This window comes from Apodemus sylvaticus, chromosome 5 (assembly GCF_947179515.1).
Source record: "Apodemus sylvaticus chromosome 5, mApoSyl1.1, whole genome shotgun sequence".
Lineage (NCBI taxonomy): Eukaryota > Metazoa > Chordata > Mammalia > Rodentia > Muridae > Apodemus > Apodemus sylvaticus.
The window spans coordinates 20,423,782-20,451,250 of record NC_067476.1 but is presented as its reverse complement, the minus strand read 5'-3'; the positions used below and the strand labels follow the sequence as shown (position 1 = coordinate 20,451,250).

At 34.7% G+C, this 27,469-nt stretch overlaps 1 protein-coding gene across 1 annotated transcript in view; it reads left to right on the top strand.

Moving 5' to 3' along the window:
* Lrp1b (LDL receptor related protein 1B) overlaps window positions 1–27,469 on the top strand; it is a 1,719,438-nt gene that overhangs the window by 1,423,501 nt on the left and 268,468 nt on the right. Inside the window, exons 47-50 of the mRNA XM_052181021.1 lie at window positions 3,859–3,978; window positions 20,172–20,285; window positions 20,525–20,674; window positions 26,364–26,486. Coding sequence (XP_052036981.1) covers window positions 3,859–3,978; window positions 20,172–20,285; window positions 20,525–20,674; window positions 26,364–26,486 — 507 coding nt within the window. The remainder of the gene's footprint in view (window positions 1–3,858; window positions 3,979–20,171; window positions 20,286–20,524; window positions 20,675–26,363; window positions 26,487–27,469) is intronic.

Genomic DNA, 27,469 nt, shown 5'->3' with positions numbered 1-27,469 from the left:
ATAAAGATGCTTCTGTTTAGTTTCATAGTTTTAGGTATGTTTGTCTGTCCCAGTTTCACATGAAGAATTGCATCAATTTTTTCTCATTTACATATATCTCTGAAGTACATTGGCCAAACATTGCTTGTGATAAAGTGACACACATCATTATCTACCCAGATACTATGGTACTCGATGAAGTTTATCTTCATCATTTTCTATCACTTTGAGGCAAATTAAAAGGGAATTGGAGGCTATTTTGTAAGTTGCCCTACCATTTATATTTACCAATAATTTTAGTCCCATATTCTTAAAACCATAACTCAGGAACATTAATGAGTGGTGTTTATTGCAGATTTCCTTTTTGCAGAGATCCACCCTCAGACAAGAACATGTCGAATAGACTTCAAAGCATTGTTAATTCAAGTTTTGTTTCAAGGATCAACATAGGCATCGTGTTCTTTGATTTGGAAACTGTGATAGCCATTACCTAAAGGAAATATGGCCTTGCCTCAGACATGCTGCATGTTGGTGACAGCAAGTAAAAATCATTTTCTCAAAGAGATTGGCTTTTCTGTCGTAGGCATCAGTACAAATTTGCCCTCAGCCCTCCATTAATCTTTCCTGTACAATTGTCCAGATTTATATTAAAAATAGCGTGATTTATTTTAACTTTATCACACCGACAGGATTAGGTCTCTGTGCCGTGGAAAATTTGGGATCTTGTATTAAAATTGCTACCTTATAAATAACTTGATGTTTTAGAACTTTACCATGGCAGTTAGTACCCCCAACTAATCAAAGAACTGGTAAATAGAAATATGAGAATTTGACAATTTGTATGCAATTTTTCATTGCAGACTAATATTCGCAGTTAAAATGATGGATAGACATCATCTGTTTGATTTCCTTATACAGAAAGTATTCAAGTTTAATTGTGTTTAATTTACAGAATAGGAATGGAATATAGAGTTTGAAGGTAGTAGGAATAATATTAACTGTAAAAATATACATTTACTATGAAATGAGCCTGAGAATAGCATCATCATATTTATATAAACCAGTTATTAATTATGTAGAGGAGGAGTTAGTATACCTTTTTAAAAAAAATTATTCATTTAATATCTGTGTAAGGTTTTGGAGACCACACAGGTATCACTAATTTACTAATACTTACTAATTTACTAATATTTCTAATTCTAATTCCTAACACATAGTAATTGTACATTGTGCTGTGACTATTCAAAATCCTCTTTTTCCACTCTTTTGAGACATTTAGTTCATTGTTGTCATCCCTATTAGCCCTGCTGTAGTAGAAAATATTACAAGTTATTTCCTCTATTACCATAGGCTACCCACTTTACGTCCCTCAGTCTCCCATGTCTGTTTTCTGTTCTGTTAAAACCTGTTGTATTTTCTACTTCCTTGAGAAACACCTTAACTCTTCTATATAATGAGAACATACATGTAGGTATTCTGTACCTAGGTCCCCATTTAACACAGATGATTTCCTTGCAGCTCTAGGTGTGTTGAGGCCAATGACATGTTTTTAGTCTTTTTAAAGACTTCTAGCATCCTTCTGTATACTTACATCATGTTTCCCTAATTCATCTTTGATTGACACTTTGAGTTCCTGTTTTGGCAACTGTGAATCATTCTGCAGTAAATATATCAGAGCAGTTTTTGCTAGGCTGTGCTTATTTCCATCCTTCAATATACATGTAGTAGAATCATTGACTCATATGATAGTTATATTTCCCAACTTTTGTTATCACTCATGTTTTCTATAATTACTGTACTAAAAATTCTTAAGCATTCCATTTTCTGTATGTCTTAGCTGGAAGTTGTAATCTTTTAGTTATTTTTTCATGATAGTCATTCAAATGATTATATGCTATTTCTTAGTGGTTTTGCCTTGTGTTCCACTGACTATTATTCAAGTATTTTTCATATAATTTCTGACTATTTAGATATATTCTCTTGGAAAATGTTAATTTAGACCTGTTGGCTATTTCAAGGTTATATTTTTTCAATTTTACTGTTGAGTTGAATTCCTTTACATTCCACATATTAACCATTTCTAGTGTAGTTTTTTTTCTGTCTCTGTTTCCATCATTTCTGTTATGCTCTTTGTCATTACTTTCCTTTAAATAGTTTGGGATTTATTTTACATATGCTTTGGCAGTTACCTGAAATACATTGTTTGGATTTATTTGTATATTATTTTATTTTATTTTTATTCGATATATTTTTTATTTACATGTCAAATGATTTCACCTTTCCAGGTTCCCCATTGCCCGAAAGTCCCATAAGCCCTCTTCCCACTTCCCTGTTCTGGTATTGCCCTATACTGCTGCACTGAGCCTTTCCAGAACCAGGGGCCACTCCCCCCGTTCTTCTTGGACATCACTTGATATGTGGATTATGACTTCGGTAATCCAAGTTTCTAGGCTAATATCCTCTTATCAGTGAGTGTATACTATGACTGATCTTTTGAGACTGGGTTACCTCACTTAGTATGATGTTCTCCAGCTCCATCCATTTGTCTAAGAATTTCATGAATTCATTTTTTCTAATGGCTGAATAGTAAGTACTTCATTGCATATATATACCACATTTTTTGTATCCATTCCTCCAATGAAAGACACCTGGGTTCTTTCCAGCTTCTGGCTATTATAAATAGGGCTGCTGTGAACATAGTGGAGCATGTATCATGCTGGAGAATTCTCTGGGTATATGTGCATGAGTGGTATAACAGGGTCCTCCAGAAGTGACAAGCCCGGTTTTCTGAGGAACCACCAGACTGATTTCCAGAGTGGTTATACCAATTTGCAACCCCACTAGCAGTGGAGGAGTGTTCCTCTTTCTCCACATCCTCGTCAGCACGTTTTCTCCTGAGTTTTTGATCTTGGCCATTCTGACTGGTGTGAAGTGAAATTTTAGGGTTGTTTTGATTTGCATTTCCCTAATGACTAATGATGTTGAACATTTTTTAAGATGCTTCTCAGCCACCTGAAATTCTTCAGGTGAAAATTCTTTGTTTAGCTCTCTACTTATTTTATTTTTAATCATTTATATTGTCATTTTTTAATGTCAGCACTCACAACTGTACAGTTCACTTTTCTTTAGCACTAGATTTGTGTCATCCTATGATTTTGGGAGTATTTCATTTTAAATGTTATCATTTCATATTTCACTTGACTAATTGGCAATTCAAGAAAATATTATACAGTTCAGTGGATATTATAAAGATATTTAGCAGAAATTTACTGACATTTCTCTGATTATTTGATATGTACATTTAGAATTGCATGCTTTGTTACACTTTTATTATAAAATCCTTGTCAATATTAACTAATTAATGCATGTATATAAAGATGGAAATCTTAGCTAATGTAGTAAGATAGAAAATGAAATTTAAAAATATACTTATTAGGGGAAGAAAATAAACAAAATTGTCTTTGTTTACCACTAATAATATAATTATCTATCTAAAAGAATTGTTTAAAATATTTCTTAAAACCCTCATAGAACCAGAAGTAGAATATATTGCACCTTCTATGATATCTCTTCTAAACTGATTATACATTGTATTTTTATTTCTATCCAGCATGGGAGAAGTGCGAGAAAAAATATGTAGATATAACCCTTGGAGATATGTAGATAATTCCCAGTTAGGAAACACCAGGTCACAAAGACTCAAGTGAAATATCTGCTTGCTCTTTGGAAACTAAGGGACACTGTAATTCAGACCTTTAATATAGTACAGGACAGCTTTATGGATCAAGATTCTGTTAGAGAAATTTCATTCATGATTTTTACCCTCTAGAAATATTGCTACATGATCTCTAACAGCAAGTTTCTGTGTTTATTCGTAAGAAAACCGAAGTTGCCGAAGTGGGTTTAAACCCTGCTACAATCGTCGCTGCATTCCCCATGGCAAACTGTGTGATGGTACAAATGATTGTGGAGACGGCTCTGATGAATTAGATTGTAAAGGTAAGCATTTTTCCATCAGTCTTTGCATGTTAGATGCCATTATATATGTTTATTAAACTTTTACAAACTTTTTGACCAAGTAAACTATGCTATAAAAATGTCTGATGACATGTTTTGTAAATACTTTTGGAACAAAACGGTAGATTATTGTGTTAAAAAATACTTAAAAAACAAATAAACAAAATATAAACCATAATTGGGGATATCAGAATTTCATGATCTCTCTCATATATAAAATGCAAAAATACTGATCTCATAAGAACTTGGGAAATGATTATGATTATTATAGGCTACCACCTGAAGATGGTATCATGATTGGGTACAATGATACAGCTTGGTACAAGCAAGAATTTATTTTTATCAGTCAAATCAATTCAGTTTAAAAAGTTATGATTACCTTTCTAGTTTCTGTTTTCTAATTTGCATTTAAACCATTCTAATTTCTTTAATCCTGCTTTTATAACTTGTTTTTAGAGCATTTATATCAGAATAGGGAACACTGAATAGATTGCTCTAAGAATGACTACCATATTACTTTGTCCTTTTTAACCACCATTTAATTTCTTAGCAAATGTGTAAAATCCTTAGTATTTATCTTTAAAATGAATTAAACATATTTATTGAGGCATATTTAAAATGCATGATACTTCACTTATCTTTAATATACTCAATGGTTTTCAGTAAATTTACCCATTTTTGAACTCATCATAACCAATAAATTTCAGAACACTTATCTGGGAAGGTTCCTAATCCTGATTCTCATTCCCCCTCCTAATTTTTCCTTTTGTAGACATTTCACAAAATTAAGATACACAGTATGCAAATTTTTCAGTTCCTGCTTCTTTCACTTAAATATGTCTTTGAGATTCATCCATATTACAAAATATACTAATACATCTTGAATCATTGCTATTTTCTTTTACTTTTACTAATTTTTGAGAGTATAATATAATTAAACCATTTCTCCCTTGGGCTTGTCACTTCAAACCCTCCCTTAATAATCTCTTTTTAAATTCATTGTAATTTTTTCTCAATAATTGTTCTTATATGCATATATGTGTATTTATATACTATGTTTCTAAATAAAACCTTCTGTGCATAATATTACATGTATGTATGCTTTCAGGGAACATCTTTGGTCTTGAATAACCAGGTGGCATACTATTTTCAAAGCTAATTTTTAGTCTTAAATAGCTAGGCGATATGCTAGAAATAGTGCTCTCTGGGAAAGACCATTTTTTCCATTCTCAGCATTCATTTGTTGCCTGTAATTCTTTGGGTAGAGTTGAGATCTCACAACACTGTGATGCCTTCTTTCTGTATACTTCATCACTTACATAGCCAATAATTGACAAATTTCCTGTTGTTGATTAGAATAGCTCCCTATTCAATCCACTTTAGATCTAGATTGACTACAGTTTCTATATCCTTCCCTGCCCATATTTTTCTAGCATTTCTATTCCTTTACCTGCCTGTAATTTTTCTGCTTTGTTCCTTTGTTGGAAGTCAAATAATATTCCTCACAGTGCCTACTAGAAAGATATTCTAATTAGACTTCCTGTTTCTTGACTTACTGTTTGAATTATTAAGGTGCTTCACCAATGTGTACTTCAGTTTCCAAAACAAAATACAAAAAAAAAGAATAGAAAAAAATTTGAATACCTTTATTAATATTATATTGAATACTAAATAATGCTAAGATAAAAATACTCTCTATAAAATGATATGCTAATGTGATTTTAAAATTATGGATTACTAATGACCATGAATTGACTACCAATATTTGAAGGTCAAATAAGAAAATATCAACCTAACTGAAATCTAGACCTAACAAATATTTCGAAGAAAAAATTCTTTTAAAATATCTCTTAATTTACTGAGTACACATTTTGAGTACACCAAGCTAGAGCAAGAGACAAAATTAGCACATAAGTACCTCTGCCTCTGAAAAAAATTTAAACTTATAGGAAACTAGAAGTTTAGAGGGCTATTGCTTTTTGCCACATTATAAGGATATTTTCGTGGACATTGGTCATGAAGTGAGTGTACTATGACTTCAATTCTTGAAAACTTGCAGCTGAAACTATTCCAAATATTTGGAGAGCCAGAGATTCTGTAGTAAATTTCAGAAAGAAGTATTTATTGGCTTTTATGCTCACTAGGTAAATAAGGACGCAACTAGATAGTGTAAAGAATGATTATTTATTAGAATGCATTAAAATTACTTGCTAAATTAAACATAAAAGTCCAAGTATATTTTACATACAACAGAAACTTTCCCTCAAGAATTTTTTTACATTGGAAAGTCCTATCATTCAGCACTTCAAAGCACTGCAGAGAAAGCAAGATTGCAAGCTCGAACTACAAGTGCCAATTTATCTTGATGAATAAGAGCTAAGTTCTTAATTACATTGATGAAAATCAACTTACTGAAGTCATAGGAGGCATCAGATCAAACACTAAATGAGGCAGAAAACCAATCAGCAAAAGATTATTGATAATGAATATAGAAAACCTTTACAAAATAATTGATGAAAAGGAAATGTGTGAGATAGAAATAGGATGAAATGTCTCCAAAGAATGAAAATACAGAGGAAATGTGTGCAAATGTGTACAAATGATTCGAGAGCTTCAAGGGAGGCTTGTAAAGCTACACAGCTTTCAGTACAACCATTAACTTATTGTTACCTGAGGTTCAAAAGCAAGAGATCTACTTATTTGAAATTAATATTTCATACTACCTATAAAAGTTTATAAACAATAAAAATTTATAAGATATTTAAAGTAGTTACAGGAATTAGATAAACAAAAGAAGGAAGGAACAAAGTGAGAATAAAAAGTCGGTGCTATCTATCAAATAGTTTCAATAGCTTCAAGCAGGATAGAATACATTAACCTAGGTTGATGGTAAAAAAAATAAGATAGACATTGAAGTAACTGAAAAAAACATAATGTGGAAATCGTGTATTATAAACTGTTTTTTCCTCAGTTGAAGCCACTGGAGCTTAATGCTGTTATTAATTTTTCTGAAACAAGTAGGATTGTCTTAAACTGGTAATAAGTTGGTATGTTAAAATTTAGAAAATACAGTGTATACTACTATATTTATAAAATTGTAGATATAGTAAAGAAGTAAGCTGTATAAAATATAGATAAAATACATTGTATGTAACTATATCAATAGCAACAGTCAAAGAACAGTATTAATTACAAAGGAATGCTCTCTTTTTATTTAAAGTTTAACAGTCTCCTCTGCAGTCTTGGCATTAATGGGCATTAGAAATCAGGGTTTTTAATAATGTTTCTGTTAAAATTAAAAGTGTATTAAATAAATCCCAGTGGCAGTTTGCTACCTGCTTCAATGGTTTATATTGCCAAATGAAACACCAACATACATACATACATACACACACACACACACACACACACACACACACACAGCCTTTATATTTTAATATAGCTGAATTATCTCAATAGCAGGGCCACTGCTTAAACTTCATGCAGTTTATCCTGAGTTATTACTAATCTATGTGGCTAATTAATTGGCTGCTCTGGACACAGAGGGCTGCCCAACAGTGCTGTGGGGTCTGAGCTGCGCTCTCATGGTTCCTTCACATGGCAGCCATGCCTCTCTGTCCTGCTCTCTTCTAAGGCATAGCATCTGTACTGTCCTCCATGTTGTTCTGACCTGGTGAATCTCCTCTCTTCTTCACATGGTCCCTGGCCTGGGAAACCAAAACCCTAATTTCTTCTCCTCAGATATTGGCTGCTGGTATCATTGTTTACCAAGGAGAATTAACGAGGAGCAGGATCCCTCAGTGCTTTCTATGCGAACTTTGTCCTGTGAAAAGTTTTGGGGACACAAATTAACATTAGAATACAAATAAAATTAGTCCAAAGCCACTGTGTTTCCCTCTTTTTGTCCAATTAAAAAGGCTCTTTTCTCTCAGATATAAAGTGAAAACAATTATATCAGTTATGCAAATTATAAGGTATGATGTATACTTATAACCACTATTCCATCACATTTGTCAATTTTGGCAAAGTACTTTATCATCAATCCTAACTTAAAGAGTTTAAAATTTTGTACCTGAATTATGTTTGCTTTTAACTTGTAATAACATCTAAAAAACATCTTTTCAATTCTAGAGCATCTTTAATGCTAAAGAACTAAAGTTCAATTTTGAGACTATCTTCAACCTCATCAGAGATCAGAGAAGGAATAAAATGTTATCTGAACATGTAGGAAGCACAAAACCATAGCTTCCAAAACTATACAATTTGTAGAGACAGCAGATTTTCTGGACATTCCCCAATATTTCCCATAATATTAAAGCAACTATCTTTAGCCTTCTGGTCCAGAGACATCTGACAGACCTTAAGTGAAGCAGAAATTAGGAAGGACTATCTTACTCTACTTGGCAGAGTTTAACAGTTGGTTACTCAACATCTGTGTGTGTGTGGTTTTTTTTGGACAGTAATTACCTACAGAATGAAATTAAGGTTTTTCTTACTCAGTGGCTAGCTTGAAATGACTCTAATTCGAGGTAATGGTGCTCAATATCTTCCTTGAAGTGTCATGGGGGTACTGTCAGGAGCAGACATGTCTCCTAGTAGAAAGATCTATTAATAATAAAATGATTTTAAATGCCATATGCTGTGGATCTCTGATGCCTTTGAAGACTCTCTCTCTCTCTCTCTCTCTCTCTATATATATATATATATATATATATATATATATATTGAACTATTAAAACTTGACTACTATAGCCCATATGCTATTTGAATAATATTGAAAGCACTTATTGTAATTAACTCAGAATATAATATTTCCATGAGTTTCCTGTCTGACCTTTAAATTGCATTACTTAATTATCCTAAACAATTTTCAGTAGCAGCTATTAGAAATACTGAATCTGCTGGGCAGTGGTGGCTCACTTTAATGCCAGCACTTGGGAGACAGAGACAGGCAGATTTCTGAGTTTGAGTCCAGGCTAGTCTCCAGAGTGAGCTCCAGTACAGCCAGAGAAACCCTGGCTTGGAAAAAAAAAGTACTGGATCTAAGCATTGTATTCTTTTTCTTTGTTTGTTTGTTTTTGTTTCTTCAAGACAGTGTTTCTTTGTATAGCACTGGTTGTTCTGGAACTCACTCTGTAAACCAGGCTGGCCTCAACCTCAGAAATCCACCTGGCTCTGCTTCCCAAGTGCTGGGATTAAAGGTGTGTGCCACTACTGCCCAGCTAAGCCTTATATTCTTAAATGAGTCTCATAGGCACAGTGCCTATCTAAGAGTAACAAAATTTATTTTAAAGTTTGTGTCAATATACAAAGATTTATTCCAATGAAAAACTTAAACCAGTATCAATATATAGATTCTGTACCAATGTAAGAAAATATAACTTCAAGTCTACATCAAAATGTAAAGATTTCTATCAGTGTAAGATTATGGCTATAAAATGTTTTGTTGAAGAGTAAATTTAGTAATCCATCCCCATATATCCAGTTTCTTATATTACTCTATCCCCCTTTTTTCTTTTCAATCCTCTTCCCTTTACCTATGAAAGGAAGAATAAAGAGGGAAGGAAAGAGAGAAATCCCCAAATTTAAGCTCTCTATATAGTTTGCATCCTGACCAAAATTATGATTATTTACAAATTATCCCTTAAAATGACAACCGATCTATAATTTATGAAATAACCATAATCAGACACCCAAACCCATAAGAATTGGGATGATGTCTTCTCTCCATAGATTGTTCCTCCTGAATAGCAGTGATAAATTTTAAGAGGTGGGAAAGTGTGGGAAAATTGGAAAAATTGGTTTGACCTAAGAAACCTAGCTTTAGCATTTGTTACCCAGTCTCTGTACACTTTGAAAATTAGGGACTTAACTGAAGTTCTGATGGAATCCGTCTGAAAGGTTAGATGAACTGAGGCTATTGGGAATCAGCAGCTATTCCTGAATCTGTTATGGGAGTAACTCTCTGGAAATAGCACCAGATGAGACAATGTGTTGGAATAGCAGAACATTTCAGCATCCCCAAGGATGAATCTTGTCAGACCTGTAACTTGGTGTTTCATTCTGCACTATATGAATCTTACAACCAAGTTCTATACAGATATTTGTAAGGAATGTGAAACGTGCACAGATCAGTTAGGGCTGAAATTTTACTCCTCATTTCAGCAGATGGAAGACAGCTGCTATATTTTTATGAATTAGTTTGATCAATAACCAATTGTAATAAATCTTCATTCATGCCATGTGAAGGTTGGCATGATGAATTTTAAGGATTCTGTAACCAACAAAAGTTATTGAGGAATTTTAGCTGAAGCTTTGACTAGAGACATTTTTATGTCTAAGCCAGTTTCAGGGCTGTTCCCCTATGGAGGGAGCAGCAATTTATGCTACCTGTCCTGTTCAGTCTTGAGGTTTTCTTTCCTGTCTATAGCCAAGATCTTCAGTGGGTCTTCCCCTAGCATTTCTGATCCATATTACTTTGGAGGGGGTCCAAAGCTTTTCTCTTTTCCTGTTAACATAAATTGAGACCCTCTCTCTAAAAAAATAGGATGTCTTTGGTCCTGTCACCTGAAATTGATTGGATGAATTTTGTTGCCCCTCTTTTCTTAGGACCTGCTCTTCTCTGACCTCTCTCTCAGGGGATTAGTAATGTCATTAATACCACCTAACTTAAAGCCACCTTCATTTTGATAATTAAAAACAACTCATAGCTCCATCCATTTGTCTAAGAATTTCATGAATTCATTGTTTCTAATGGCTGAATAGTACTCCATTATGTATATATACTACATTTTTTGTATCCTTTCCTTTGTTGAGTGACATCTGGGTTCTTTCCAGATTCTGGCTATTATAAATAGGGCTGCTATGAACATAGTGGAGCATGTATCCTTATTATATGCTGGGGAATCCTCTGGGTATATGTTCAGGAGTGGATGGAGCTGGAGAACATCATACTAAGTGAGGTAACCCAGTTTCAAAAGATCATGGTATGCACTGACTGATAAGCAGATATTAGCCTAGAAACTTGGAATTCCCAAGACATAGTCCACATATCAAATGATGTCCAAGAAGAACGGAGGAGTGGCCCCTGGTTCTGGAAAGGTGCAGTGTAGCAGTGTAGGGCAATACCAGAACAGGGAAGAGGGAAGGGATAGATGGGGAAACAAGGGGAAGGAAGAGAGCTTATTGGACGTTCAGGTAGTGGGGAGCCAGGAAAAGGGAAATCATTTGAAATGTAAATAAAAAATATATCGAATAAAAAACCTAAAAAATAAAAAACAACTCATAGCAATTAGAACAATTTTAAATAATTATTATTTGTTGAGACAGGGATTCTCTTTATCTCTGTGCTTTTGCTTTCTACATTTAGTATCAAAACCTGGATTTTTTTTCTTTTTCCACATATAAAACATGATTAGTATTTTTCCCTTTATCCTTAAGATACCTTTATTCCTACCTTCTAAGAGATTAGTATCTTTGAATATATAATTATATCTCTTTTCTTTTTATATAACTTAAACAATTACCACTATTTCTTCATTCTATCCTTAAGACAATGTAATTTCCCTTTATTTGTCCCTTCTATGGACATTAGTATCTCTTTAAAAGCATCTAAAGCCTTTATTACTTAAAACCTCTTAAAGCAATTACCACTATTTCTATTTTCTATCCTTAAGACAATGTCATTTTGCTGTATTCATTCCTTCTTTAGAGACACATATCTCTTTATTAGTATTTGTTGAGAAAATGTTTCTATGTCTGTGTCTTTGTTTCATACATTTGAGATCAAAGATCTGAATTTCTTTATTTTAAAAATGCTTAAAGCAATACCACAATTTCTTCCTTCTACCATCAATGCAATGCCATTTTCTTTATTCATTCATTTTATGGAAATTAATATCTCTTTGTTCATATTTGTTGAGATATCGTTTCTCTCTCTATCCATGCCTTTGTTTCTTACATTTGAGATCAAAAGTCTGAATTTTTTATTTTAAAAACACTTAAAACAATTACAATTCCACCCTTCTACCCTTAAAACAATATCATTTTCTTTATGTCTCCCATCTAAGGAGATTAGTATCTGTGGATACATGATTATATACCCTTTCTCTTTATATAACTTGGATTAACATTCTTCCCTATGTATTTAACATCAATTAAATACCTTTCTATTTTATGTACGAGCTGATTTTCAGGCTAATTTGTCAATGAATGCTACTCTAAGTTATCTCAGAATTCCCATGTTCCAAGAATCCTGTTGCTTATAAAGCCTTGACTTAATTTACCAATAGCTCTTCCATTCCCATTTTATTTAAGCCTATGGCCTGTCTGTCCCAGCAGGATTAGCCTGCACTCTGCTGCCTGCCCCCCCCCCCCACCAAAGCAGTAGTCATTAGCATCCTAGGGCTTAAGCTGCAGCAAGAAATGTGTAGCATGAATAATTGTTGTTGCAAAGAAAATCTACTCAAGAGAAGGTCACATTGTATTTGTATTGTTCTTGGGAGCAATCAGGCTGGGGGGGGGCGGAGATGGTGGTGGGGTCAGACAGTATTTAGCCTTATAATATATAGTAAGGACCAAGCTTCCACATACTTCTTCCTCTAGGGTTGGTCCAACTCCATGTGAGCAGCTCTCCTTAGCAGGTATCTGAAAGCTCTGGCATCACCAAAATATTGGGCTCCCCAAGATAATCCAGGCTTCACTTTCACAATTTCACAAACTAGTCTTTCTAAGTCTCTAGGCATAGACACCCCTATCACACAGGACCTCAATAGCTTTCTTTCAACATGGAGAAATTCTATCTTTATTCTATCCTTGACTCTAAAGCCCAAACCACATGGCCAAAGTTTCCAAACCTTATGCTTGCTGGTGCTGGAATATCCCCCACCGCCTTGTTAAATGATAACTTCAACAGCTTTCTGGTTTCTAAGGTTTCCTTCACTGTCCAAGCTTAGCCATCCTAGAACTTGCTGAATACACCAGGCTGGAACTGAAAGCACCTTGACTATTTTTCCTGAGTGCTCAGATTAAAGGTCTATGCCACCAGTCCTGCATCAATGCTATTTTTTTTTTTAATTTTTTTCACCAGCTGAAATCTAAACAAATTGGAGTCTTTCCCTTAGGTCACCACTCCATTTATTCCATTTTAAAATCTTTTTATCCCCTTGAACACAGGATATAGCTCCATATCATTTGCTAGTGCTTCTGTTCTCTATTTTTACTTCTCAGCTTGCTCCTTTTCATTATAGGGTTTCATATTATTGAATCCTAATAAACACAGAACAGAGTCAAGACTAGACTGTTTTGAAATTTTCTCTCTCAACATAACTGATCCAAATCTTTTTCCTTAACGTCAGGAAGACATTTTGGTCACTGGACAAAAAGTAGCCACATTCTTTGTCAAAATCTCACAAAAATGGTTTCTACACCACATAATAATATTCTTCCCTTAAACCTCTTGATTCAGGCCCCTATAGATCAAATCACCATTATTAATACTCTCTTACATGCTCCTACTATTATGGCCCATTAAGTCCCAACTTAAATCATTCAAATCATTTTCTAATCCATTGTAAGCCCATTTACCTCTAAACAGTAACATGGTCTATCATACCATATCATTACTATCATCCCTGGTTCCAATTTCTGTCTTAATTTGAGTTTTATTGCTGCAAAGAAACACCATGACAATGGCAACTATTATAAAGGCATACAGTTAATTGGGTTGGTTAACAGGTCAAAGGTTAAGTCCATTATTTTCATTACAGGAAGCATGTTGTTGGCATACCAGTATATATCATGCTGGATAAGATGTTGAAAGTTGTGCATCTTGACGTTCATGTAGTAGAACAAGAACCAGCCTGGAACTCAGAGACTGCCCCCATATTGACTTACTTCTTCCAGCAAGGCCACACCTCCAAATAATGCCATTCCTTATGAGTCAAGCATTTAAATGTGCATCTTGGGGCCATTTCTATTCAACCAGCACATATATCAATAGTGGTTATTGGTACCCCCTTTTTTAGTCCACAAATACTTAGTAAAAAAATACACGATAAAACATTAGTTTACATTTCTTCTCTTTTTTAAAGCCAGACGAAGACCCAGAGTCTTCATTCATCTTTATTTATGGTCCCTCTCAAGGTATTCCTTGAAGCTATTTGAGCAGATATAAAGAGCTGCTCAAAAAATTTTTCATTTTGTATTCCTCTTGTTGTATTGTTGTTGTTGGCTGAGTGACTGGATGTGTGTGGGATACATAAAGGATTAACATTTTGTACTTAGAATCAATTGCCTCCTTTGGATAGTAGTATATCAGTGTCCTTAGTCGTTAGAGTACTTTCAGGTGGATGAGAGGACTGGGAGTTCTGAGGCATCCCAAAGGAAAAGGAATACATGGTTGTTTTCTCTATTTGTTTTGCCTTTGTTTTCAAAACTGCTCAGAAAAATTCATAAATAGACCCCACAAACAATAATCTAATCAAGAGAAATATAACCATGTCTCAAAAAAAAAAATAACAGTCCCTCTGTGTTTGTGCACTTTGAAAGCCTAAGCAGTTACAAAATCATTTAATAGAAGGTGTATGTGAAAGTAAGTAAATTAGCATTGCCACAGAAAATTTAATCTCTTTTGTATTCAAATCCCCATGTCAAGTTCTTAAGCTTCAGGCAGCACAAGAAGTAGGAAGAGAGAACCAATGTAAGTTATTTATAAGAATTTTCCTGAAAACCTAACAACCCTATTAAAAAATGGGGTACAGAGTTAAACAAAGAATTCTCACCTGAAGAACTTCGGATGGTGGAGAAGCATCTTAAAAAATGCTCAACTTCATTAGTCATTAGGGAAATGCAAATCAAAACAACCCTGAGATTTCATCTTTCACCAGTCAGAATGGCTAAGATTAAAAATTCAGGAGACACCAGGTGTTGGAGAGGGTGTGGAGAAAGAGGAACACTCCTCCACTGCTGGTAGGGTTGCAAATTGGTACAACCACTTTGGAAATCAGTCTGGGGGTTCCTCCAAAAACTGGGCACCTCACTTCCAGAAGATCCTGCTATACCACTCCTGGGCATATACCCAGAGGATTCTCCACCATGTAATAAGGATACATGCTCTACTATGTTCATAGCAGCCCTATTTATAATTGCCAAATGCTGGAAAGAACCCAGGTATCCCTCAACAGAAGAGTGGATGCAAAAAATGTGGTATATCTACACAATGGAGTACTATTCAGCCATTAGAAACAATGAATTCATGAAATTCTTAGGCAAATGGATGGAGCTAGAGAGCATCATACTAAGTGAGGTAACCCAGACTCAAAAGGTGAATCATGGTATGCACTCACTAATAAGTGGATATTAACCTAGAAAACTGGAATACCCAAAACATAATCCACACATCAAATGAGGTACAAGAAGAACGGAGGAGTGGCCCCTTGTTCTGGAAAGACTCAGTGAAGCAGTATTCCGCAAAATGAGAATGGGGAAGTGGGAAGGGGTGGGTGGGAGGACAGGGGGAGAGGGGAAGAGAAGGGGGCTTACGGGACTTTCGGGGAGTGGGGGGCTAGAAAAGGAGAAATCATTTGAAATGTAAATAAAAAATATATCAAATAAAAAAGATTTAAATTAGCAAAAGCCACTTAAAAACTTCTTGGCAAAAAAAAAAAAAAAAAAAAAAAAAAGAATTATCCTGTGAACTTTCCCCAGAAAGACCTATTGATTTTTTATGTCTTCTTTACCTCATAGCACATTTTAATTGTCAAAATAAAAAGAAAGTGGGAGAAAGAAGAAAACTAGGAAAGTATATGGAAGGAACTGTGGCTTTGATTGTTACCTGTCTTCTCCTTTTAATCCACTGTCCCTGTCAGGCCTTATTTTGTGGCAGCTCATTTCTACTCCTGATGTGCATGGAGTTGTGTTCTCCATAGTATTCTATTGACTACGAGCTTATTGTAGACTAGCTGGAGGGAAAAGCTGAATATTTCATATTTGGCTTATCTTTATTTGGACCAAATACATTTCTTTCACTCTTATTCAAGACTTTTAGCCTGGGGAAAATGATCAGACAACTTTGTTTTTCACCTAACCAATTAGAAATTGCAATCATTCTCTCCTTAGAATTCATCTCCAAGAACATAAAACTACAGCAACAGGTCGTGGGATTGGATTTTTTTCCACCAGAATTGGTATTTGTTTATTTATTATGATGTCTGAGTGAATTACACTCAGTATTCACAAACATTTCTGTATTTGTTCCCAGTTGGTGGCACTGTTTAATTTGACTTAGGGAGTGTGCCCTTCTTGGAGGAAGTATGCCATTAGAGTCTGATATTGAGAGATGAATGACTTTTACCATTTTGAATTTGCTATTTCTTTTTTGTGGTTTGAGATGTGGGCTATTAGCTTCTGCTTCAGCCCCCATATTTACTGCTTCCTACCTCAATTTTGGGCCCAAATAGTGCTATCCCTTTAGAACTGTAATCTAACTGAACTCTTTAAGTTACTTTGCTCATGGTATGTGCTTACAGGAATAGAAGAGAAAACAATATAGTTATTTAATTAACTTACTGCCTTTGCATGGTGCAACAGTTTGTCATCAGTATAACCAATATACCTGGTTCAATAGCTTTCAAAAGTTTTATTTTTCTCATGGTTTCAAGGGCCATGGTCTTCATTCTGTGGTCCTGTGGTGAAGCAAATCACTGTGGCTGTAGTAGAACATGAAGGGGGATTGATTATCTTAGAACATAATGACAGCACAGACACAGGAAGAGTTGGAGGCAGTTCTAACTTTCAGAGGCACAACCAGGTAACCTAATTTTTCCACTGGGGTACACTTATTAAAATTTCTACCACCTCCCTAGATAATGACATATATTGTACACCACATGTTTAACACAAGGAGCTTTCAGGGGACATTTCTCTCTCATAAATTACCCCTTCATTGATTACCAGTGTAGGGATCATTACTTTCTACCACCATCCTGACCATAATGCTTACAGAATTTTATTCCTACATTTAAAAGACAATTTCTTACCCATTAATTACTGTCTAACCTTTCTGTGGCTTTTAAACTCCATATCTAGTCATAAAATTAGTGAAGACATAAGAAAGGAGGACAATCAGCTCCACTAGACATCTGCATTCTGTTTATGGTAGTCCATCCCTATGCCCAAAATTTATTAACGCTATTTGGTGATTTGAAAGTCACTAGCCCCTACAAGCTCACATATTTAAATACTTGGTCCCCAATTGATGTGGCCTGTTTGGGGAGGATTAATCAGTTTGATTTTTGTTGGAGGAGATTGTTGCCTGGGTCCTCTGTCCTGCCTGGCTTCCCCCTTGAAGGCAGGGGTCAAGAAGGCATGAAATCAACATCACAGATTTCAGGAGCAGGTGAGAATAAAGAAACAATCTCATTTATTAATTCTTGGGGAGCACCTTTTATACCCTCCGCCCTAGTGGTCCCAAGCAAGCATGTTAGCAGTTCCTGATTGGCTGTTATTTTCTGCATCACCAATGTCTAGGCTGTCAGGCAGGCTTAAATTTGGCCCTAATGTGAAAGTTGCCTCTGTGGCTTTGTGGCCCCACTTGCTATTTATAGATATTTATGCAGAAGCTGACACAATCCTGACATGGGGCCTTTCTGTTCCTCCTACAGGAGATATATCATTTTTGGAGGATGTTGAGATTTCAGGAGGTCATATTATTCCCATATATTCCCACATTCCCACATTTCTGTCTCATGCTTCTGTCTGAGATATGATCACTCAGCTACGGTACCAGCACCGTGCTTTTCTGCTTGCTTTCCAGGAGCCATGTTCTCTACCAGGATGGTTACAGATTCACCCTCTGACCATGAGCCCCAAATAAAATCTTTCTTCTGTAAGTTGCCTTGGTCATGGTATCTGTTAACAGAAAAAGAAAAGCATCTCACAAATCCCTTTGTAGAAAATAATGGAAGAAATGCATCTCCATAATTTCTGTTCTTAGTCCCATTCTCTTAGGGTCCTGTACATCACTTACTTGATGCTGTTCTCTAATCTATTCAACTTCACAGGTGTATTTACTTATAATATAATTAAGAGTTTCTATTGTTACTCTTATTTTCACTAGAGTACCCCAAGATGTTTTTTGTTCGATTCTACTGGTCTTGATTTTCACAAGAGCTCCCAATATTATATATGAATTTCTGTAAACCTAAAAACCTTGAACCTCCAGTTGTGTTTATCATCATGCTGTGTACCTGGAATCATAACTGCTCTCTTTTCTACCTCATCAAATGCACTTCCTCCCACCATGTGGAGGCGTTCCTAATTGAAGTTTGAAGGAAATGATATGATGGTGGTTAAATTGACCACAGAGGGGTCTTCTTGGCACCCTTTACTGATTCTATGGTTAAATCATTTTTGAGTTGCACCTTTGTGGCTTTTGTTTTTATCTGTGATGTTATTTCACAGGGTACATGCTTCTGTATTCTTAACAAGGAGATATGGAATAATTTGGAATATAACTAATGAAAGATCAATAGTGAGGTAAAATAATAAAGTGTAAATGATTGACATGAGAATCTCCTGTATAATGTCTTTACCATTTCTACTTGAAGAAAACTAAAATTGGAATGAAATATGAACATTACAAAATGCTTTTTAGAACAGAAAATTTACTTTTCTCTTTGTGGAATAATTCATGTAGCTCTGCTGATATTGATATTACTGTTTCACAAATTAAGTTGATCTTTTTAATGAAGAAAACAGTCAAGTAATTTTAATGAATAACTAAATAAAACACTTATTCTAATCATTATTTAAACAGAAATAAGTATGTATTTCAAAATACAATGAAATATAATAAGATCAGTGTGTTATAGAATATAAATGAAATATATAACTCCAAGTAAAATGTGAATTTTTTATCATTTCCTTTTTTTAATTTTATTTAATCTTTTTTATATTATACTTCATATTTTATCCCCCTTTTGGTCCACCCTCTGACTGTTCCACATCCCATACCTCCTCCCTAGCCCCCTGTATCCATAATGAGGTCTCCACTCCTGCATGCCTCTCCCTACCAGAACTCTCCCCCTGCCCTTTGGGCTTCCATTCTCTTGAGGGTTAGGTACATCTTCTCAGACTGAAGCCAGACCAGGCAGTCCTCTGCTGTATGTGTGTCTTGGACCTCATTCAGCTGGTCGATGCTGCCTCGTTTGTGTCTGAGAGATCTTGAGGGTCCAGGCCAATTGAGACTGCTGGTCCTCCTGCAGGGTTGCCCTCCTCCTCAGCTTCTTCCAGCTTTTCCCTAATTCAATTACAGGGGTCAGCAGCTTCTGTCCATTGGTTGAATGTAAATATCTGCATATCACTCTTTCAGCTGCTTGTTGGGTCTTTTGGAGGTCAGTCATGATAGCCCCCTTTTTTGAGCACTCCATAGCCTCAATAATAGTGTCTTTTAAGATAGATTTTAAAACCATTTTCAATTAATATAAATTTCTGTTTATAATTAAATAGGTATTTGAAAATATCACTGAAAGTAAAAGCTTCATGATCAAAGAATTCTGAACATTATTCATTGATATAATCTACACGTGACAAATACTAACAATATGATCATGCAGAAATGACTTCATGATTCTATAGTGTGTATTATTATACAGACAGCTGTTTATTGGTGGTAATGCCCAATTGGTCATTCTGGATAATAAAACAAACCCAGTACCCACTTCTACTTTCACTCCTTCTGGTTCTACCTGTGTCTATATCAGAAAGAATTCCTCTGTAAGCATGCAGTCATATATTTGCTCCAGGTTATATGACTTTACACTGTAGAAGATGGAAGGAGAGAAGATTTTCAGCTCCTTTCACTATAGTTCTATTGCCATCTCAGTGCTGGATCCATCTGATCATAATGAACTAGACATAACTCCTTGAATGGAACTTGGGGTTCCTGAGATGCATGAATGACTAATTGGAAATTGGGGTTAAAAATCCACAATTATGGCAGAATTACATAATAGAAGAAGACACACTGGGTAAGGGCCAGGTTGTCACATTTGACATATAAATTCAAACATCGAACTGAAATAAAGTTGTATAAATTGATAAAAATTCACAAAATATAAAGCAGATGATTTTCTAACTCAGCTTACCCATTTACTTGTTTACTTTGTTTTTTACAGTGTCTACCTGCTCCACAGTTGAGTTTCGCTGTACAGATGGGACTTGCATTCCAAGATCAGCACGGTGCAACCAAAACATGGACTGTTCAGATGCTTCAGATGAAAAGGGCTGCAGTAAGAATTACTACTTTCATTTGTTTATGTATGAACACCTGTTGGCATGGAATTGAACACTGTCCAACTTTTTCCTGAACTTCTTCCAGAATTGTTATACAATTAACCTGGTTGTGTAGCATAATTACATTTTTTTTACTTCTTAATGAAGTTAAATTTCTTGCCTCTATGAACTACACAGAAGCCTCATAAATTTGGCAAATGTGGTTTCAGTTTCATTTTTATTCATATACTTCTAGATAATACAGATTGCACACATTTCTATAAACTTGGAGTGAAATCCACAGGATTCCTAAGATGTAACTCTACCTCACTGTGTGTTCTACCAAGCTGGATATGTGATGGATCTAATGACTGTGGAGACTATTCAGATGAATTAAAATGCCCAGGTAATTTCCAAAAGAAAAAATGTATTTCTTGTCTTGATGATTTAAAAGTTAGCTACTTAAAGAATGAATAGATGAGTTAGAAATATTCCTATATACCAGGCATAACCATGCTTTTCTAAAAATTCTACTTGATCTATCTCAATGAGTTACAAACAATTACTTAAGAAATACATGCTGATTTCCCTTCCTTGGAGCTTCCTATACCTTTCAACAATGGTCTTCTCTTCCTTTTGTTTTCTACAGAAACTCCAGGTTATAAAATCACAGCTAAATATTTGGAGCAAGGAATCATAAATAAGAAAAAAAATATGGTGTTTGTTTTTCTAGGTCTTGGTTACCATAATTTTCATAGTATAATAATTTTCTCAATATTGTTTTACTAATCCATGAACATGGCATATTTTCCATCATCCAATGCCTTCCTCGATCTTCTTGTTCATCACCATGGGGGCCATTCACATCTTTTGTTAGTTTTATTAGTAGATGTTTTATTTTTAATAAGGTATTATGAAGCATTCTCTACTGTGTTCTTCAATATCCATAACTTTGAGTGAGTGCTATGGTTTATTTCACTGTTAATTTTGAGCTTCAAATGTGTCATGATCAAAAATTATATATGGAGTTGCTCCAATTTTTCTGATAAGCATCTATGAATTAATAACTTAAATATGTATTCTTTGGTGTTTGGGTAGAATATTATTTAAATATATGTTATGTCAATTTTATGTGTAATTATTAATCAGTTGTGACTCAAGTTTACTTTTTCTTCAGATCAATTATATATTGGAAAACGTGGAGTATTCAAATCCACTTATATTTAGATTTGTCTTTAATTCCAGTAATATACTTGTCTTGAAATCAGGTGTGCAAGAGTTTAGTCCTTGCTGATTAATTTTATTTTGAGGTTTATTTTGTCAGATATTAGGATGTCGATGTGTTTTTGCTTCCTATCCCATTTGCTCAGATTACTTCTTTATACTCTTTGGCTTCAAGGTGGTACCTTCAAACCTGAGTTTCATTTAGATAACAGAAGATTTTTTCATTTATCTAAACTGTATCATCAGGATGAGAAGTTGAGGCCATTTATACTTTCTCTGTCTATTTTGATTATTTTTGTTTGAAATCTATTTTGTTAAATATTAAAATATCAACATCAGATTGGTTCTTAAGTTCATTTGCTTAGATTGTCTTTTTCTCATCTTTTACCCTGAGGTAATCTACTAATCTTGATGTTAAGGTCTGTTTTTGGAAGCAGCAGAAGGAAGGGTTTGGTTTTCTCATGCGTTTTGTTAGTCTGTGTCTTTTTATTGAGGACATTGACATTAACAGAAATCCATGACCAAGAATTGTTGATTATTTTTTTTATTCGATATATTTTTTATTTACATTTCAAATGATTTCCCCTTTCCTAGCCCCCCACTCCGGGAAAGTCCCGTAAGCCCCCTTCTCTCCCCCGTCCTCCCACCCACCCCTTCCCACTTCCCCGTTCTGGTTTTGCCGAATACTGCTTCACTGAGTCTTTCCAGAACAAGGGGCCACTCTTCCTTTCTTCTTGTACCTCATTTGATGTGTGGATTATGTTTTGGGTATTCCAGTTTTCTAGGTTAATATCCACTTATTAGTGAGTGTTGGTATTTTGTTTTTGTTGTTGTTGTTGATGATGATGTTGGTGGTAGTGATTGTGGTGGTGGTAATGGTGGTGGTGGTGCTAGTGTGTGTGTGAGTGTGTGTGTGTGTGTGTGTGTGTGTGTGTGTGCATGTTTTTATATATTTTGGGGGTTTAGATTATTTTCTGTGTTTTCATTTGTGTAGTTAATCTCTTTATGTTGGAACTTTCCTTCTAGCATCTTTTGAAGAGCTCTATTTGCAGATACATATTATTGAAATTTGACTTTATCACAGAATATCTTATTTTCTCTATGATGATTGCTGGATGTAGTGGTCTGGAATAGCATATGTAATCTCTTAAAGTCTGTAGCATATCTGGTGAGGCCCTTCTGGTTTGTATTGTCTTCATTGAGATGGCAGGTATAATTCTAATATGTTTACTTTTATATGTTCCTTGTTATTTTCCCTTACAGCTTTTATTATTTTGTGGTTAATATTTAATATGCTTAGTGGTTTGATTTTAATTTGGCGAGGGGAATTTCTTTTATAGTACAATTTTTGTATCTTTATAGGTATCTTCTTTAGGTTAGGCAAATTTTCATTAACAATTTTGTTAAAATTATTTTCTAGGCCTTTGATCTGGGATACTTTTCCTTTCTCTAGTCCTATTATTCATAGGTTTGTTCGTTTCGTAGTGTTTCTGATTTCCTTGATGTTCTATGTCAGAAGTTTTTTAATTAGATTTAACATTTTCTTTGATCTATGTATCTGTTTCTTTTCTCATCTCTGCTATGCCCGAGGTTCTCTCTTCTCTCTCTATTATCATCTTCACAAAGCTACCTTGTAATTTCTGTTCAAATGCCAAAATGTTTCATTTCCAGAATTCCCTCAGTTTATGCTTTCTTTGTTCTATTTTTGTTTTCAAGACTTGTATTTCAGATACAGATAATACCATACAAAACTTGTATGGTATTATCCCTTCAAGTATTTGTTATTTAATCTTTTTAAAGGAGTTTATTAATTCCTTCTATAGCTACCTATATCATCTTTATATAGTTGGTTCCAAAGTCTTTTTCTTGTGCTACAGCTTTAGCTATGCATTAATATTCAGGGCCTGGTATGGTAGGATAGCTGTGCTCTACATAAAGCATATTATCCAGGCTGTAATTGATTGTTTTCTTACACTGGCATCTAGGAACCTGGATTTGGGGTGATTATAGATTTAGGAACTGATGATTTTGGATGGGTGTTTTGTTCCTTGGTTTATGTTTCCTCTTTTGATTTTCACAGAGTGTAATAGGCTGTTTCTTGTCTGTTGTGCTGGGCTGCTTGCCTGATGTGTTCACAGGGAATGCCTGCTTCTGTGAGATGAATTATCTAGTTATCAGGGAGGATGGTCTATGGAATCAAATGGAGACATGGACTAGGGGAAAGGAGATTGCAGGTGGTGTTCTATGGCAGCTGCAGTACTAGGGATAAGGCTGAGGGACTGGGTCTGCTGTGGCAACAGAGAGAGCAGAAAAGGACTGTGGCAAACCTAACTGGAATTATGGAAAGCATAGTCTGTGGTTGAATAAGGCTTGTCTGCCAACTTTGGGGACTGGGACAAAATGGCACATGGCTTGTCAGGAAGGAAGCTTAGAGAGGTAAAAGAGAGACTGTAGGTGGTGTTCTATTGCAGAACTAGGTTTGATCCTGAGGGATTGGGCCTGCAGGCTAAACAGAGTGAACAAAAAATGCTTGTGGAAAGGCTGAATTCATATTATTAAAAATGGGGAACTTTATTGTTTTAGTTTTATGGATCTTGCATATCAAAATTATTAATCTAATATTCTATTTACAGTGAAACACTTTCATTATAGCTGTTGTTGATTTTGAAAATGTCTTCAAGAGAATATAATGTGATAATCATTAAGCAAATGGTTTTTGTCTGTTATAAAATTACCACTTTCTAGTATTAACACATTCTTTTAAAAGTTTTCAGCAATAATAGAATATTGTACTATGTAAAAAATCAAGACACTCCTGCAGGCAATTGTATGTGAATAACGAGTGTAGGAACCAGCAGCAAAAGAGGCAGCTAATGTCAGGTGATCTATGCATCATCCCAAAGTATATGAGGAATTTTCTCAATAATGCACACATTAAATATATGTTCACAGAAAATGCAGGATGAATTTGTTTTAAAATAATGAACAACAGATCACTTCAATTCTTGTTAAATAAATTAATAGGGATCAGTTTATGGTGAAAAATGGGACAGACATATACCAATTAGTCTGCACAAAGTGTACAAGGGGACAAATGTCTCCATTCAAGAGAAGAACCAAGACCTGTATTCTCCTGAGTTTTTAATCTTAGCCATTCTGACTGGTGTGAGGTGAAATCTCAGGGTTGTTTTGATTTGTATTTCCCTGATGACTAAGGATGTTGAACATTTCTTTAGGTGTTTCTCAGCCATTCGATGTTCCTCAGGTGAAAATTCCTTGTTTAGCTCTGTACCCCATTTTTAATAGGGTTATTTGGCTCTCTGGACTCTACCTTCTTGAGTTCTTTGTATATCTTGTATATTCGCACTCTGTCGAATATAGGATTGGTAAAGTTCTTTTCCCAATTTGTTGGTTGCTGTTTTGTCCTTTTGAGAGTATTCTTTGCCTTACAAAAACTTTGTAATTTTATGAGGTCCCATTTGTCAATTCTTGATCTTAGAGCATAAACTATTTGGTGTTCTGTTCAGGAAATTTTCCACTGTGCCCATGTGCTCAAGGTTCTTCCCCAGTTTCTTTTCTATTAGTTTCAGTGTGTCTGGTTTTATGTGGAGGTTCTTGATCCACTTGGACATGAAATTAGTACAAGGAGATAAGAATGGATCGATTTGCATTCTTCTGCATGCTGACCTCCAGTTGAACCAGCACCATTTGTTGAAGAGGCTGTCCTTTTCCCCCTGGATGATTGTAGCCTCTTTGTCAAAGATCAAGTGACCATAATTGTGTCGGTTCATTTTTGGGTCTTCAGTTCTATTCCATTGATCTACCTGCCTGTCCCTGTACCAATACCATGCAGTTGGGAACTGGAGAATGTCATCCTGAGTGAGGTGATCAAATCACATATCAAATGATTCCCAAGAAGAATGAAAGAGGGGCTCCTGGTCCTCGAAAGGCTCAGTGCAGCAGTGTAGGGGAATACCAGGACAGGGAAATGGGAAGGGGGTGATTGGGAAACTGGGGGGAGGGAAGAGGGCTTATTGAACTTTCAGGGAGGGGGGATCCAGGAAAGGGGAAATCATTTGCAATGTAAATAAAGAATATATCAAATAAAAATAAATAAATAAATAAAAAGATAAGAACCAAGAAAAAATTTTATGTTCTACACAATTTTATACCATATTTCAATTTTAAAAACAAATCAAAATTTAAAATGATTTTACTTACAGACTATTTTTTAATCCGGTACAAATTTAAGATATATTACTATCATTAATTAAATTTTTACATGTAGATTTCAAGACTATGCTAACCATAAAATATTTCACTTACCTGCTTTTGTCAGGCAGACAATTTTCAAAATTCTATTGTACTAATTTTTCTTTCTTAAAACTGAGAATACTACTTAAGACTCACCAAAGCATATTCAAGATAGGGAAGTAGAAATATTAAATTCAGATGTTTAATACACTTTTGTTTAAAATGCAGAAATCACATTTCCTATATTACATTTTGTCTTTATTCAATTTTGAGTAAATTCATTTATTTTTATTGTTTTACTTTTACTATGGAATCATTGCAGCAAATTGATTCAATAACTATTAGAATATTTCCCAAAACTACATTTTCCAGTCCTAAGACCAGCCTGGATTAGATTTATAGTCAGGTCTGGGGATAGAGTGTACCCCATGGTTGGTAATGTTATTATCCTTGGGTCATTGCAACCTTGGCATTTTTCAGGACATGGGCTGAATCATTTTGTCCTTTCTGGTTTGTCCTTCCAATTCAAGTGGTATTAATATTATATCTCTATGTACTGCCAAAGACTCAGAATAATTTTAATATATTTGACATTGCATTTTTATGTTTTATCATAGTTCAAAACAAACACAAATGTGAAGAGAATTATTTTGGTTGTCCTAGTGGAAGATGCATTTTGAATACCTGGGTATGTGATGGTCAGAAGGACTGCGAGGATGGGCTAGATGAACTACACTGTGGTGAGCCTCAGCCCTGCTTTGTTTTATGAGCTGTGCATATTACTACTTGTACACTAGCGTTGCCCTTCCTCGAGACTTTATACACAATATTGTTGATAGACTATAAAAGTAAACATAGGCAATGATAGTAAAGCATAACAACCTCTTGTCCTAGAACTTTCTTACAACTTTATAATTATAATTCTTATCAGTATTAATCTAAATGATATATCTTCATTTGTGCCTGTATTATCTGTATTGTGATGAAAGACATATTAAGTTTTATTTTATAAAATTAATAAATTTTTGATTTTCTGTAAGAGAAACAGGCCTATATCCACTCTTTTATTATAACATAAGCATACTGTGGTAAATGAAGTTGGAAAAAAATTTAAAAAATGAGACCCATATAAATATCAAAGTTTTCTGAAAGTAAATTTCATAGGGAAATTATGAAGTGTAATGTAGGTAAATACAATTCTGTAGATCTTCATTGTAGAGCCAAACTTTGCTCTAAGAAAATGAAAAATTTAAATGCTGATCTATGTATATTTATAATTTCTAAACAGGAATTATGTGACTAAATATTCTTCAATTTTGCTTGTCCTCAAATATTGTTGCCTAAGTTCTGCTTATACACTGATCATCTGCAAAAATATTTGAAAGCAAAATTTAAAACTTGAAATATTTATTTTGAATTAAAGCCTGTGTTACTTAACACTGTTGCTGACAAAACAATTTAAGGAAAGAAGTATTTGTTGCCGTTTACAGCTGTATGGTTTTTGGTGTAGCATGGCAGAGAATATATGGCTATAGGAACAGGCAGGCTTGTCTGCATCCAAACACAAAGGAAGAAAAGAAAGAATGATGTTCTTAACTAACTTTCACCTTTGTATTCAGACCCAGACTCTGATCTACATTTAGGGTGGATTTTAAGACTCCCATTAACCTAATCATGATAACTCTTTACAGATGTGCCCAGAGGTATTTATGTATTTAATTAT